Raw genomic sequence first — 13069 nt, forward strand, 5'->3', positions numbered from 1 at the left:
CTTGCTGGGTGGCCGTGGGCAAGCTACTGTAGGCTGTTCCAGCTTTGAACGCTCACTGAAGTATTTCAGAATAACTGAATTAAATATTTGTATAACGCACTGAAGATACAAAACACTAGATAAATGCTAAGTATTTACTTTTATTAGTTGAGTCTATCATGTGATTTCCTTTGCCTGGCAATAGAGAAACACAGCAACATAGGAAATAGCAGACTGGGTCAGACCAATGGCTATTTTGGCCCTAGTATCCAGTGGCCTGTACCAGATGTTTTGGACGAAGGTGCAGAATGCCATAATGGATAGCTATGCAACAGACGGGAGACAGCTCACAGAATTTCCCACTAAAAGCTACACATATGTGGCTACAAGTCATAACATCTTACAGCTATAGTCAACGACCAAAGAGATTCACACAAATGACAGACATTTTAAATATAACGTCAGCGTCTCACTCTGATTCTCTCGGGTAGAAATGAAGGGCAGGGAGTCTCCTCCTCTCTCTCAAGACTGGGAACCTTCCAATGGAAGGGAAATGAAAAGAGAACGAGGAACTGAGACAAAGTCTTCTGGGTTTCAGAGAATGGGGCCAAAAAACCAGAGATAGAGAGACACACTTATGCGAGTGTGTTAGGAGAAAAGGCTTGAGGTCGCCAGATTCAATGGATGTTGTTTTTTCAAAGGGAAAGTTATTAGAAGAGAAAAACAGAAAATGATCAAGTAGCACAAAGCACCCTAGCACAAAGCAGCCATGAAGAGGTTTTGAGAGCAGTGTGGAGTACATGCAATAAAGGTGAAGACTACAAGAGTCCTCAACCATGAGAGCTGGAGGAGAGAATGAAAAATTAGGTAACACTTATCTCGGTAATAGAGTTCTCCCCCTTGAAACTGCCTTGCAAATTAAGGCCTTGATCCTATAAACACTTACACAGGTGAGTAACTTCATCCACGTGAATAATTACACTGAGCCCAAAGTTACTTACATTTGCCACGCCCAAGCCCAGATAACTCACAGATACCCAGCAGTTAGTTTATATCAAATTGCACATGCAGTACGACTGTGCCTACCTACGGACTTCTGTTTGCATAGGTATGCTGGTCCAGGATGTGATCAGCCAGCAAAGGCCCCTAAGTGAAGCTGCACCTATACCTGCAAAGCTTTTGTCAATTTAGCTTAAACCAGTTCTCCAAGCAAAATAAGCTTGCAATGAAACACAGATTATCTAACAGTGCACATGAGTGCCTGAAGAAATTTCTATTTTTAAGTACGTGCTGGTGAAACATGCTGAACTGACTCAAGAGTAGCCAGGTCAGCACTCCCAGAAATTACAGATCATTACATTTTATAGCAGTTGGAAGTAGTCTTAAATCCAAAACTTTCCAAAATGGATGACGATTCAATATTCGTAAGGGGGCAGGAAAGTCGAGAGGAAGGTAGGATGAGGTTTAGTTTGGGGCTCTCTAGGGGCAGAGTTTTGATAGCCCAAAGCCCAGTAACATGTGTGAACCATTGCCCACAACTGGAATACCAGTTGTTATGTTTTTGTTGAAAGCAGCAAAAAGGAGGCCTTTCTGAAACCTTAGCACAACTAACAGACCAGGATGGGAGGGCGAAGGAGTGACCTTGAGGAGTAAACATGACCCTCTGCCCTCCTGACTTGAGTTGTTTTTCTGAAGCATGTGGTTTTGCAAGATGGAAAGTTTGGCAATAGTTACCTATGACTTGTGTGAAATACAGCTGGTTAAACTGATGGATAACCCCTTGCCTGACACACTGGAAACTACAGGCTGGAAATCTCCACCCTGAACTTACCTTCTACTCAGCAGGTTTTTTGATGAGCAAGCTACGTAATACTAACAAATTGGATATAGAGACAGGAAGAAATCTGAGCGTGGTGGCCACTCCAACACTTGGACACCTCTCAAGTTCCCCTGCAAACAGAAGACTGGCCGCTGGAAGTCTATGGTTATCCACTCGAGATCTCCTCAAGACCCTGGGTAAATATGAATCTGGGGGTGATTTGGGGTGCTCTATTAACCTGTTGTGGACATGTGTAAGTGCTGGAGCCTAATTAAAGTAGAAGCTTTGAGTGAAAGCACTTTTGTTTGCCTGCTTGCATCAACTATCTATTGGCCGTACAGCCATCTCCCGACTGATCTATTTCCCAATGCCTCCTCGCAAAGAGTAAAATTACCAAGAGCTTTGGGTTCAGCAAAATGCCGGGTAGCAGCTCCGGAGGTCTTTTTAAAAATCATTACTTATTTATAAACAGACTGCAAGGGATGCTGTCAAGGTAGATGAGGTCTCAGACATGACCTGCATTTTTATTACATTTATTTGCAAGTGCCATTCAGTTCTGTGTTAGCAGCTGCTTCAATGCTATTTCTTTTCTGATGGAAGATTAATGCCTGCAGTGCAGTCCTCATCAGTAGCACTAAGTTTCCAAGCCAATGTGCAGAGTCCAACACCACCAAAACAAGCTACCTTGCACAGCTCAGTTCTTGCATGCAATCCCAATGGCCAGAATTTGGCAGGCCCTTGTGTGGGTGTGGAGGGATCATGCACCCCTCTTCCTTCATTCTTCCTCGCAGTACAGGGGCCTATCCACTGCAATCTCTTTGCTTCCCTGAGCTCAGGACCTGTCTCACATGCTGGGACACAAGCTACCTTGAAAGAGATGGAGTGAGATGGTGAGGACATGCCCCAAGCACTGGCCAGCCATGAAGAGGAGGACATGCTGTTCTCCCTAGCACATGGGAAAGGATCGCCCTGAGGTCTTAAATGGTGTCTGGCCTCCTGGTGGTAGCTCTTTGCACAAGGGTGAACGTCACACTTCACTCTTTGAAGTATGTTTCCAACTTATCAAAATGAAAACTTTGTTTCCTATTTCTAGTTTGAGCTTCTAGTTTCACTTGCCTGCTTGTTCCATGATACACTATGAAGTAAACTGGCTACACCAGTTCAAGACATGCAATACAGAAACATTCCCCAGCAGCACCGTGTGACATTCAATGTAATTCTTTCTGTAAATTAGCCAGGCAAAAATAAACTATCTGATTAAAATCATTTGACTGGACAATTTAGTCAAATTTGATAAAAGAACATAAGAGGGAAGCTATTGGACAATAGAGGTTGTACCGAATGGACTCCTCAAAAGTGGGTGTGCCTCACCTTGCCTGTTGCCCCAGAACCTTGTAGTAAAGATACATCACTAGGATCATGTATGTGGCATGAATTGGAATCACAAACTCAAATTGCCTCACAGTACTTTCTCTTGAATAGGCTACATGGAAAGTGACACTGACGATTATAAATCTTAGTGTCAAAAGGGGGATTATGTTGGATCATATTAAAGAAGTTCTGTATTAAAATCACAAATGAGTTTGATTCCCCAGAGTTTAAATTCCAGGGTATTACTAATTAAGAGGTCTCTTGGTTTTTGGTACTGTTTCTCTCCCTCCATGCGTGAAACTTGCAAGCTGCTAATTGTGTTAGTACATTCTAAGACAGAGTCTGTTCTCAAAGCAATTCACAGAGAGAGAGACTCAAAGCAATACTCTAACAACAGAAACAGCACCCAGAGACTCCCCACCCTTTTGTTGTATTACAATTGTGATTAAAATAGAGATAGAGGATGTATGTGGATGGATGCTTGGTGTGGATAATAACTGAATGATCAGGGAGGTGCCAGCCTAAGAATCCAGTGTCCATCGGCTGAAGAAGGCGTCAAGTGGAAATAACCAGAGGACCCCACCCGGAGGGCAGACTGGAATCCACCCAACAGCCTCAAGAATGGGAGAACCAAAGAACAAGATAACATCTTGGAGCCGTCAGGAATGTGCTATCTGCTGATTGATTCAGCAACAGCATGATGAAGCAATTCCCATAGACTGGCATAGGAAGAAATTCCTATAAAAATAGACTCTAAAAAGTGAGAACTTTGGGGTCTGATTCTGCAAACCAACTTCCAGGAGCATCACATGAGCATCTGACAAGGCCCTGCTCCCTCCTCATGTCCAGGCCACCTGGCCAGTGGCTTGGCATGAGCAACTCTAAGGCTGGTAACTATGATAACAACCTTGCAGAACCTGTGTGTGTGTGTGTGTGTGTGTGTATTTGTATGAATGAATGTGTGAATAGATATGAGATTGAATGGAATGTTATAACTAGAACTAACTGCTTACTATGATTCTTTCTGTATTCACAATAAATGTGGTATTTTGCCTTTTTCCCTTTAATAAGATCCTGCTGGTTTTTATTTTATTGGTACAACATTTTGGTGGAGAAATGCAAAAGGGGGAATATTGGTAAAAAACCTCAGTTATTGTAAATATTGGTGTGCACACCGCCAGCTCTAGTGAGCTAGGCATTTCTATTAGGTTAACCAGACCTGCTGGCCTCCGAGAAGGTAGCAAGGGACCTGCTGGCCTCCGAGAAGGTAGTAGGGAAAACAGATTAAACTAGACCTGCTGGCCTCCGGGAAGGTAGCAGGGGACCTGCTGGCCTCCGAGAAGATAGCAGGGAAGAACAGGTTAACCGGACCTGCTGGCCTCCGAGAAGGTAGCAGGGAGAAATAGGTTAACTAGACCTGCTGGCCTCTGGGAAGGTAGCAGGGGACCTGCTGGCCTCCAGGAAGGTAGCAAGGGAAAAACGCATAGATTAAGCTATGATTTCAGAATCTAGGCTGTGTCACTTGCTAAGTAATACCAGCAGTGACAAAGAGATTGAAATATCCATGTTAAGATGTTTAAAAGAAAACAGGGTAAGCCAGTACCAGAGGGAGGAATGGAGTCAGAAGGAACTCCAACCTCACCTTTTGTTAAAGAAATTACACCTTTTAAACAAATCCTTCAAAAATTTGGGCACAGTCCTTAGACTAAACAAGCCCTAGCTGATGTCTGCACTATTTCGGACCTAGAGGATAGATTGGCTCAGTATATCCTCATATACAAACCTTCTAGTGCTGCCAAAAGAGATGCAGCAGCAATTTGGTTGTTGTGGGAGGCATGTAAGGATTCTTCCCTCCGCTTGTCTTCATGTAAAGAGGAAAAGGCACAAACGGAAAAGGGAGCAGACAATTGGAAGGTGCTGGCTACAAATACCCAAAGCCAGCTGAAAATAGTGAAAGAGGCACTCCAGGAATACAAAAAGAGTGAAAAAGTTAACTCTGCAGAGGCTGGAGGGAGGCAGGTAAAGGGGGAGAAGGTCCTATGTACGGCACCCCCAGGCATAATTACAAAGAGAAAAGAGAGTAAAAAAAAAAAAGTTAACTCTGCAGAGGCTGGAGGGAATTAAGCAGTTAAACTTTGTATTTCACCCAAACAACGTTTAACCGAAAATGTTAAAAAGGAAAAGTGTTAGAGAAAGAGCATTCTTGGTTTCTTTGCAGCCATTCTGAAAGAAAAATGGGCCCTTTTCCAAAGGAATGTCTGTAAATTAGCCAGGCAAAAATAAACTATCTGATTAAAATCATTTGACTGGACAATTTAGTCAAATTTGATAAAAGAACATAAGAGGGTTCTATTGGAACTTAACTGCCTCAAATGTATAAAGGGAATGTAAGATGTAAAAAACAGAGCAGTGTGGAAGAGATGTTAAGGAAAAGAAAACGTGTATGTATCTGTCTGTGTGTGTGTAAATATGTAAAGTTCTAAGGACCAGTTAGTTTTGTTTTTGTTTTAAATAATGCCACTAAAAATCCATTTGACTCTTTAATTCAAAGTTGCAAAACTGACAGACCTTTTTGCTAGACACAGGTAATTAGTGTTGTTTGGCTTTGGGATTTGGCATTTAACCCTTAAAAGGTAACTCAATGCTTTAAAAAATTTAAAATGTTTTTAAGTTGTGGCTGCAGCAGGGCAGTCAAAATCAGGAGAATATAAAAAAAAAATCTGGATTCTTTTTGTTTGTTTGTTTGATTTTTGTTTGTTTGTTTTTGTAACAAAATAGCAGATGAGAGTTGTAGTAAAAAAAAAAAAATTAAAAAAAGACAGTGCCCCTCTGAAGCAACAGCAGGGGTGAGGTGCACAAAACAAAAAGAAGCAATGTTAGAAACACTGAGTCTTAAAATGGCTCTGAGTAATCAGACTGTCACTTTGATAAAGGTACATGAAAACTCTGTAAGCAAAAAAAGAAATAGTGACACCTTATGTAAAAATGGATCTGGATAATGTTATAGAAGTTAAACTATGGAAGGAATGTGCATTTGCCCCAGAACATGTGCAGGGTATATTGTAGAAGGGGCAAAAGAAATGCAAACATACCATGCTACTTAATTAAAATGCTATTAGGGCTCCAAAGGGAGCCACAATAGGTTGCGTTTTCTTTTTTCAGATTGCTGTGTGTTTTGGAAGCAGAAGTTAAAAGTAATCAAAACTCTGGTGAAAGTTGATTGTGTCCCTTTTAAGATAGACTCTCTGAGCTGCTGATGGCTTTAAATCCAAAAGCAGGAAGTTTCTGTGAAAATGCAAATTACCTAAATGATGAAGGAAAGAACTAGCAGCACAAAGGAGCTGCAGATAAAAGACATACCTGGTCAGCAAACAAATTGTCTAAATAAAAGGCATGGGATAACAAGATAATTTTAATAAATTTAATGATAATAAGTATCCCTGTAACAACGTATAGTGTGTATGATTTTTGGAAAAATCCTTTAAGGTCGTATGGTAATGATGCTTCTCGGTTATTACCTGTAAATAAAACTTAAAGCTTAACACAGCAGGAAAAACATTATAAACTTGGTCTGCTGTATAAGAAGGAAAACTCAGGGATTTAATGACTAAACAGTGGGATAATTTCCCCATAACCCTTAAAAGATAAAAGCCATTGAAACCTGGCCTGCCTATAGAACAAAAACAGGAAAATGTGGGGGCAATTTCTCTGTTTTGCCTGCAATCAGCAAGGGTATTTGTAAAAGAAATATTTTAAGCAATAATCTGCCACCCCAAAAGGGGTAGAAACATGTTCTTTTTGTCTTTCAGAAAATCAGGAAAAGCTGGTGCCAGCTGAAAAGCAACCCAATACCATGAATCTACTGTCACAATAGAAATTGTGTTCTGTGTTCTATGTTTTGTCTTGTGTTTTGTCTTGTTGCTAGCACTGTTGTGTGTTTAAAAAAAAAATACTGAAGACCTGCAGGAACTTAAAAATAAATTAAGCTTTCTGTCCCAGCTACAGGACAGCCTGATACAAAAACAAGTACATGCCAATGTAGACTTGGTCCAAATTGGTCTGGGTAACCTAAAAGGCCGATGGAATGTTTAGTAATGGCTTAATACTACCACATGGCTTATCCATAAGAAAAAAAAAATTAGAAATAGGAAACTACACAGCCATAGCTATGGGATGCACTGAAATGCAGATATTTGCACTAGCTACTTTGGAACACAAAATGTTCTGGGTCATATTGGGAAATATTAAGGGTTTGATGCATTTTTTAAAAAAGAAAGAGATCATTGTTTGACACTTATCAATATGAATGGATGCAATATGTTTCCAGTATTGTAAACCAGACTTGTTAATGGGAGAAATTGTTGTCAAAATTGCACACCAACATGTGGTAGTAAAAAAGACTGGTTCACGAACACAACAGATTAGTCTATTAGAGCAGCAGCAGGGTGCGGAATGCAGAAGACAAGAAGATATTACCAACCTGATCTGATTGGTTTGTTCATCAATGGCATCAACAGCACTCTCCACAGAGCTCAGCAGAGACTGGATCTGGTTTGCAGTCTCCTTCAGTAGGAAACGGGTCACAAACTGGTCCACGTTGGTCCCGCTCTCATACACCTAAAAAGAAAGGCGCAGAGCTCTGTGATAAAGTGCCAGCAACCTGGGGGAAAAAGTATCTGTAGAAACTGGCCACCAGGAATCCTGCTCCCTTCACCTAGAGTGACCAGATGTCCCGATTTTATAGGAACAGTCCAGATATTCTGGGCTTTGTCTTACAGGCACCTATTATGCCTCACCCCTATCCTGATTTTTTTACACTTGCTACCTGGTTACCCTATTCTCCACTTACATGGAAACCCCAGGTAACCTTCTCCCACTGGACATAAATGGAATGTAAGATTATGCTCAGCAATGTCCGTCTAAGCGATGGGGTGAGAGCTCACAGAAGAGTCCATATAATCATGCTGTGGTCCTTTCATCTCAGACTCTGGTTATGGCAATCTCACTTTGCGCATCTCAAGGTGTGACACTGCCATGCAGAAAATTCATCCCTGTGAATGCTGAGGGCATGCCCAAACGTTATACCAGGAATGGAAAGTTCACAGTGAAATATATTGCTATATATCCAGGTTCAATGGAAGCTTCATGACAGGATTATGCAAAAAAAAAGAAAAGGAAAGGAAAGGAAAGGAAAGGAAAGGAAAGGAAAGGAAAGGAAAGGAAAGGAAAGGAAAGGAAAGGAAAGGAAAGGAAAGGAAAGGAAAGGAAAGGAAAGGAAAGGAAAGGAAAGGAAAGGAAAGGAAAGGAAAGGAAAGGAAAGGAAAGAAAGAAAGAAAGAAAGAAAGAAAGAAAGAAAGAAAGAAAGAAAGAAAGAAAGAAAGAAAGAAAGAAAGAAAGAAAGAAAGAAAAAGACTGGTTGGTTTATGCTAGTCAAGTGCTGAAATTCTGAAATAATGTAACAACCTATTTAAAATAAAAATGGGAAGTTACATTATTCTGATTAACTAGAGTCTTTCTCCACATATTTCTATTTTCTAAATTACTGAATGAACTCAGGAAATGTACATCTGTTTGATGAGCTGGGTATATCCATATTGGGTCTCCAAGTACCTGGTTGCTGTGGGTAAAAACAGTCATTTCTGGGTGCTACTTCAACTGCCAGGAAACTTTTTCTTTTGACTTCCCCCTCCAATCCATGCAGCCATCTGACGGGCAGTTATCTGAATGGATATAATAGCCTCTCTAGATACAATTGTGGATTCCTTATTCTTTGCTCTCTTCCCAGCCTTCTGCAATTGCCCTGATGCTTGTGCATCTGGTGTGGTTCTTATGCCCCAGCCAGGTCTTCGGGAGCCCACACTGGATGTGCAGATGTGCTTATGCACAGAGAAAAGGTGCAGTGGAATTTCTTGTCCCAGCCTAGAACCCACGCAGGGGAAGGGCCAGTTCCTCTGTCCTCCCTCAAAGGGGCACCCTGCAGCCATGGAAGCAACTGAGCGACTGTAGCTCTTAGGCTGCAGCAGCGGCTCGAGGTGGTTCTATCTGTAGCCATCTTGTGACTTGGGATGGGAAGCATCCTGACTCCTCCTCCCCTGGTGAATTTCCCAGTGTACCAGGGCTGTACAATGGGGGCAGCATTTGCCTGGGAAAGAGCAGAAGCCCCCTCCTCTCCTGTTAGTTAATTGGGACGGAGAGCAAGAAGACAACGCAGCTGTTAACTTGTCACCCTCGGAAACTGATTAGTTTATTGCAATGCAAATGGGCACCACAGGAAAGGGGTGCTGCACAAGAGGTGCTGACAAGGCAGCACTCGCAAGCGTTGAATCCCTTGAATGGACTGGGTGCTGTAAATTCCCTGCCCTTTGGAACAGTGATTTATAGGCTTGCAGTGGTATGCTATGGATCTCCCCAATTTGACTCAAATACGTATATAACAGTCTGCATCTTCTCCCCGCTTGCAGTAATCACTTATCTCAGTGGCACATGGGCAGTGCTGATACAGTTACAGAATCTGTCACCATTTCCAGTATAAATATACCTCCTTTCTCCAAGGAGTTCCAACCCAGCTGTATTCATTTGCTTTGATCTGACACTTGACATATAAGGTCTCAACCTGGGAGTACAACTTGCTCCACCCCCCAATTCCCCATGAAGTGAAATTAAACTCAGTTCTTGGTCCACTCGTTCCTGGAGGGCCTCAGAGTGAGGGGTCTTTGGGCATGAGGTTATTCTCTGTGTACAGTTTGCTGTCTCTTTCTGCTCCCAAAACACCTTTATTGTGATCAATAGCTGTTCATCAGACAGAGAAATGTGTCAGAGGGGATGAATGAATATTGTCTTTTAAGTTACATTCTTATACATGAATCCTGCACCCTGGAGTGCTACGCAACTACCTCCCTCCCTGGATCACTTCCTACCAGCCTCCCCCTGCAAGAGGGAGCAGCAGAGGCATGTAAATAAAATAAATTAAGCAGGAAGTCTCCAACCTTGCAAATCTCTAGAGTCCTTTTTCCTCAGCAGTTCAGATAGACCATCACTAGCTAGGGGCCCCAGCAGGTGGGCCTCCCACCATGCTTCTTCTGCAGAGCTTCAGAGCATAGGAGGTGTGTTAGCCTACACTGGCTGCCTGCTCCCCTTCTCAGCTCCTCCTTCAGCCTGTGCATCCGCTGCAAGGGTGTGGCTGCCTGGGCCCAGAGCAGCTACTTGACCCCTCTCTCTAGTGTGGGGTTTGTACACTGGGGCAGTAGGGTATAGTTAATAGCTGGGCTGGGGGATGGGAAGATGGGTGCATATGAGGTTGGGGGAGTGACCACAAAATTAATTAGAATTTTGGGGAGAAGCTGGAAACTCCACTCCACCTGGCAGCCTGCAGGGGGGATGGAAAAAATCATCTTACCAGATAAATTTGAGAGAACTGGCACGACTAACACACACACATGAGTTCAAAAATAAAAAAAACAGACCCAGACATACTAAAAGACAAATAGAAAATGTCACGATTTGGGGGGGGGGGGGGGATTTGACTCATAATTTTTGAGCTTTTGGGGTTGTAAATATTGTTCCCTACTACACACATGCTGAACGTATGTTGCCATTTCCCAAAGTCACACCAGTTCAAGAGGACTTTGAGCACTAGGCTTCATATCAAAGGATGCATGGATCATGTCAGCAGAAGTATGTTCTTACCAAAAAAAAAAAAAAAAAAAAAAAGTCTGATAACCTAAAATCATAGCTATGCTTCACCCAGCATAAAAGTACTCCTCATTTTTGCCAGGAGTTATACTCATCTTAAAATGCAAAGTTCACACAATGCTACCTTACCGTGTGGAAACCCCAGGTTAGAAATGTAGGAATTGCTATACTGTTACACACCAATAGATTATTTATTATTTGTATTATGTTAATACTTCGAGACCCCAACTGAGATCAAAGCCGCACTGAGCTAGGCACTGTGCTTTCATATAATAAAGAAACAGTCCCTTCCCTCCAGAAGAATCAGTGCTTGTTCCATGCATGCATACTGTGTTGAGAAGGAGCCACTGAACTGACAAAAGTAAGTCAAACACAATATTGGCTTTATTTCTCCTCTCCAAAAAGCTGTCTTGTTTCTTTGCTTTTGGTGTCTAAAACAGCTCATCAGAAAGGAAAGTCAAAGAAAATTAAAGGCCAAAAAATCAATTTTTTCTGTTAACACTGAGGGCTGGATGACATCCGGTATCTATGAACAAGAAGTAAACTCAAAATACTAGACTGCACCAAGCATAACTCAAAACCCAGGTTTCAGAAACTTTCATGAGTAAGTCGGTATCATGTTCCAAGATGCCAACCTTCAAATGAGAAACTGCCGTACCAGACAGACCTGTTACAGGATGCAAGACAATAACTGTCATAGCTTAGTGACACAGTGGAGCAACGTAAATGTTAAAGGTCAAAATTAGCCTTCTTGTTCTTCTAAATTGATTTTTGGCTCTTTCTCTATAAACTCCCCAATTTTGCCCTGACCATCATTGTTCTTCCACTCAGCCAAGCGGACTGCATTACTGGGTTATTCCCTTTCTCGTGCACGCGCGCACACAGACACGGAGTGGTACAGATATTTTTGGAGCAGCCTGCAAAAATGCTTCAAGCCCAGGCACTTTGTTGAAAGCAGCTGCTAATTATAACGTTTACATCTGAGTTGCACTGGCTAGGGGATGATGTTCTCCTGGCCATGGACACAGGGCAGACATCCATGCATATCAAGCTGGAACCAGCAATGTCCTTCAGCCTCAGATCAGAAGGATAGCTGCAGTGGTGGACCCCGTTGCATTCTGCTGACTTCACTTTTTGTCAGAGAAATTCCAGAGTGCGATGGATAGGCTGCTGCTCCCCTCAGGGCTCTCCTCCTTGCATGGCTCAATCCTATCACCTCTATTAGTCAATGTCTGTGGGATTGCTGGGGTAGAATGTGAAAGGCTGTATACTTGACATGCTGATGATATCTCCACATCGCTTTCTCAGTTGTCTTCCAGTTGACTCAGTGTCCGAGGCTTTGTCTGCACATGAAAGCGTTACCAGTTCTACAGACACTGTTATCCATGTATTAACACCCCCCCACACCTTCCTGGTATGGACACTTCTTTGGGATAAGAGTGGCTTTTCTGGGGTTTTAAATCCATCCTCATCATCGTATCCACTCATTATACTCCACACCTGAACATAGCCATAATATGAACAACATATCCCCATATCTCAATGTCTGTACTTTGACCCATTAACCTTTTACCCCCTATCGGGGATATTGCAGATTATGTATTCCTTCCGCCATCTGATCCTAAACTGAACTTTGCACCCCTTGATAATCTATACCTTATTCCTTGATAACCAGAAACTTCTACGCTTAAACTCTGTACCATATTTTTTTATTTTAACATCATCTTAATAAAATTATTAAATCTGTTAAAACTCTTCCCATGCAACAGAAGCTAAACCACCGTTTAAATTTACATCTCAGGCTATTCAAGAAGGTTTTCTATGCAGAGAACACCTGAGGGAAATTGGATCATAGATTAAAAAGATGTGACTGAAGCTAAGGCTTTGTCTACAGAGGAACCATTTTCTGTATAATCTAAGGTTGACTTCAAACTGATATATAAACTGAGTATGTGATCTATACAGAACAGTGCTTGATTTCAATATTACAGGGATGGGCACAGTAGAAACAAAATATAGGGGCATGTTTTTACAAGTGACTGTGAAATAAATACCCCAAAGTAAGTCTCTAATGTACATACAGAGCTAAGGTAACGGCACAGCAAACTCGTTTATCTGAATGCATAAACCAGTTGGACACAAATAACTATTTGTGAATGCCCAAAACATTCCATTTGCATGAAAATCATTAGGCTTGCAATTGTGTGG

At 42.0% G+C, this 13069-nt stretch overlaps 1 protein-coding gene across 12 annotated transcripts in view; it reads right to left on the bottom strand.

Annotated features, from left to right (window-relative positions):
* The window catches only part of NECAB2 (N-terminal EF-hand calcium binding protein 2), a 368024-nt gene that overhangs the window by 73617 nt on the left and 281338 nt on the right, over positions 1 to 13069 (bottom strand). For all 12 annotated transcript variants that reach the window (XM_073307521.1, XM_073307523.1, XM_073307524.1 and 9 more), the window contains one exon: positions 7650 to 7786. In XM_073307521.1, coding sequence (XP_073163622.1) covers positions 7650 to 7786 — 137 coding nt within the window. The remainder of the gene's footprint in view (positions 1 to 7649; positions 7787 to 13069) is intronic.

This window comes from Lepidochelys kempii, chromosome 12 (genome assembly GCF_965140265.1).
Source record: "Lepidochelys kempii isolate rLepKem1 chromosome 12, rLepKem1.hap2, whole genome shotgun sequence".
Lineage (NCBI taxonomy): Eukaryota > Metazoa > Chordata > Testudines > Cheloniidae > Lepidochelys > Lepidochelys kempii.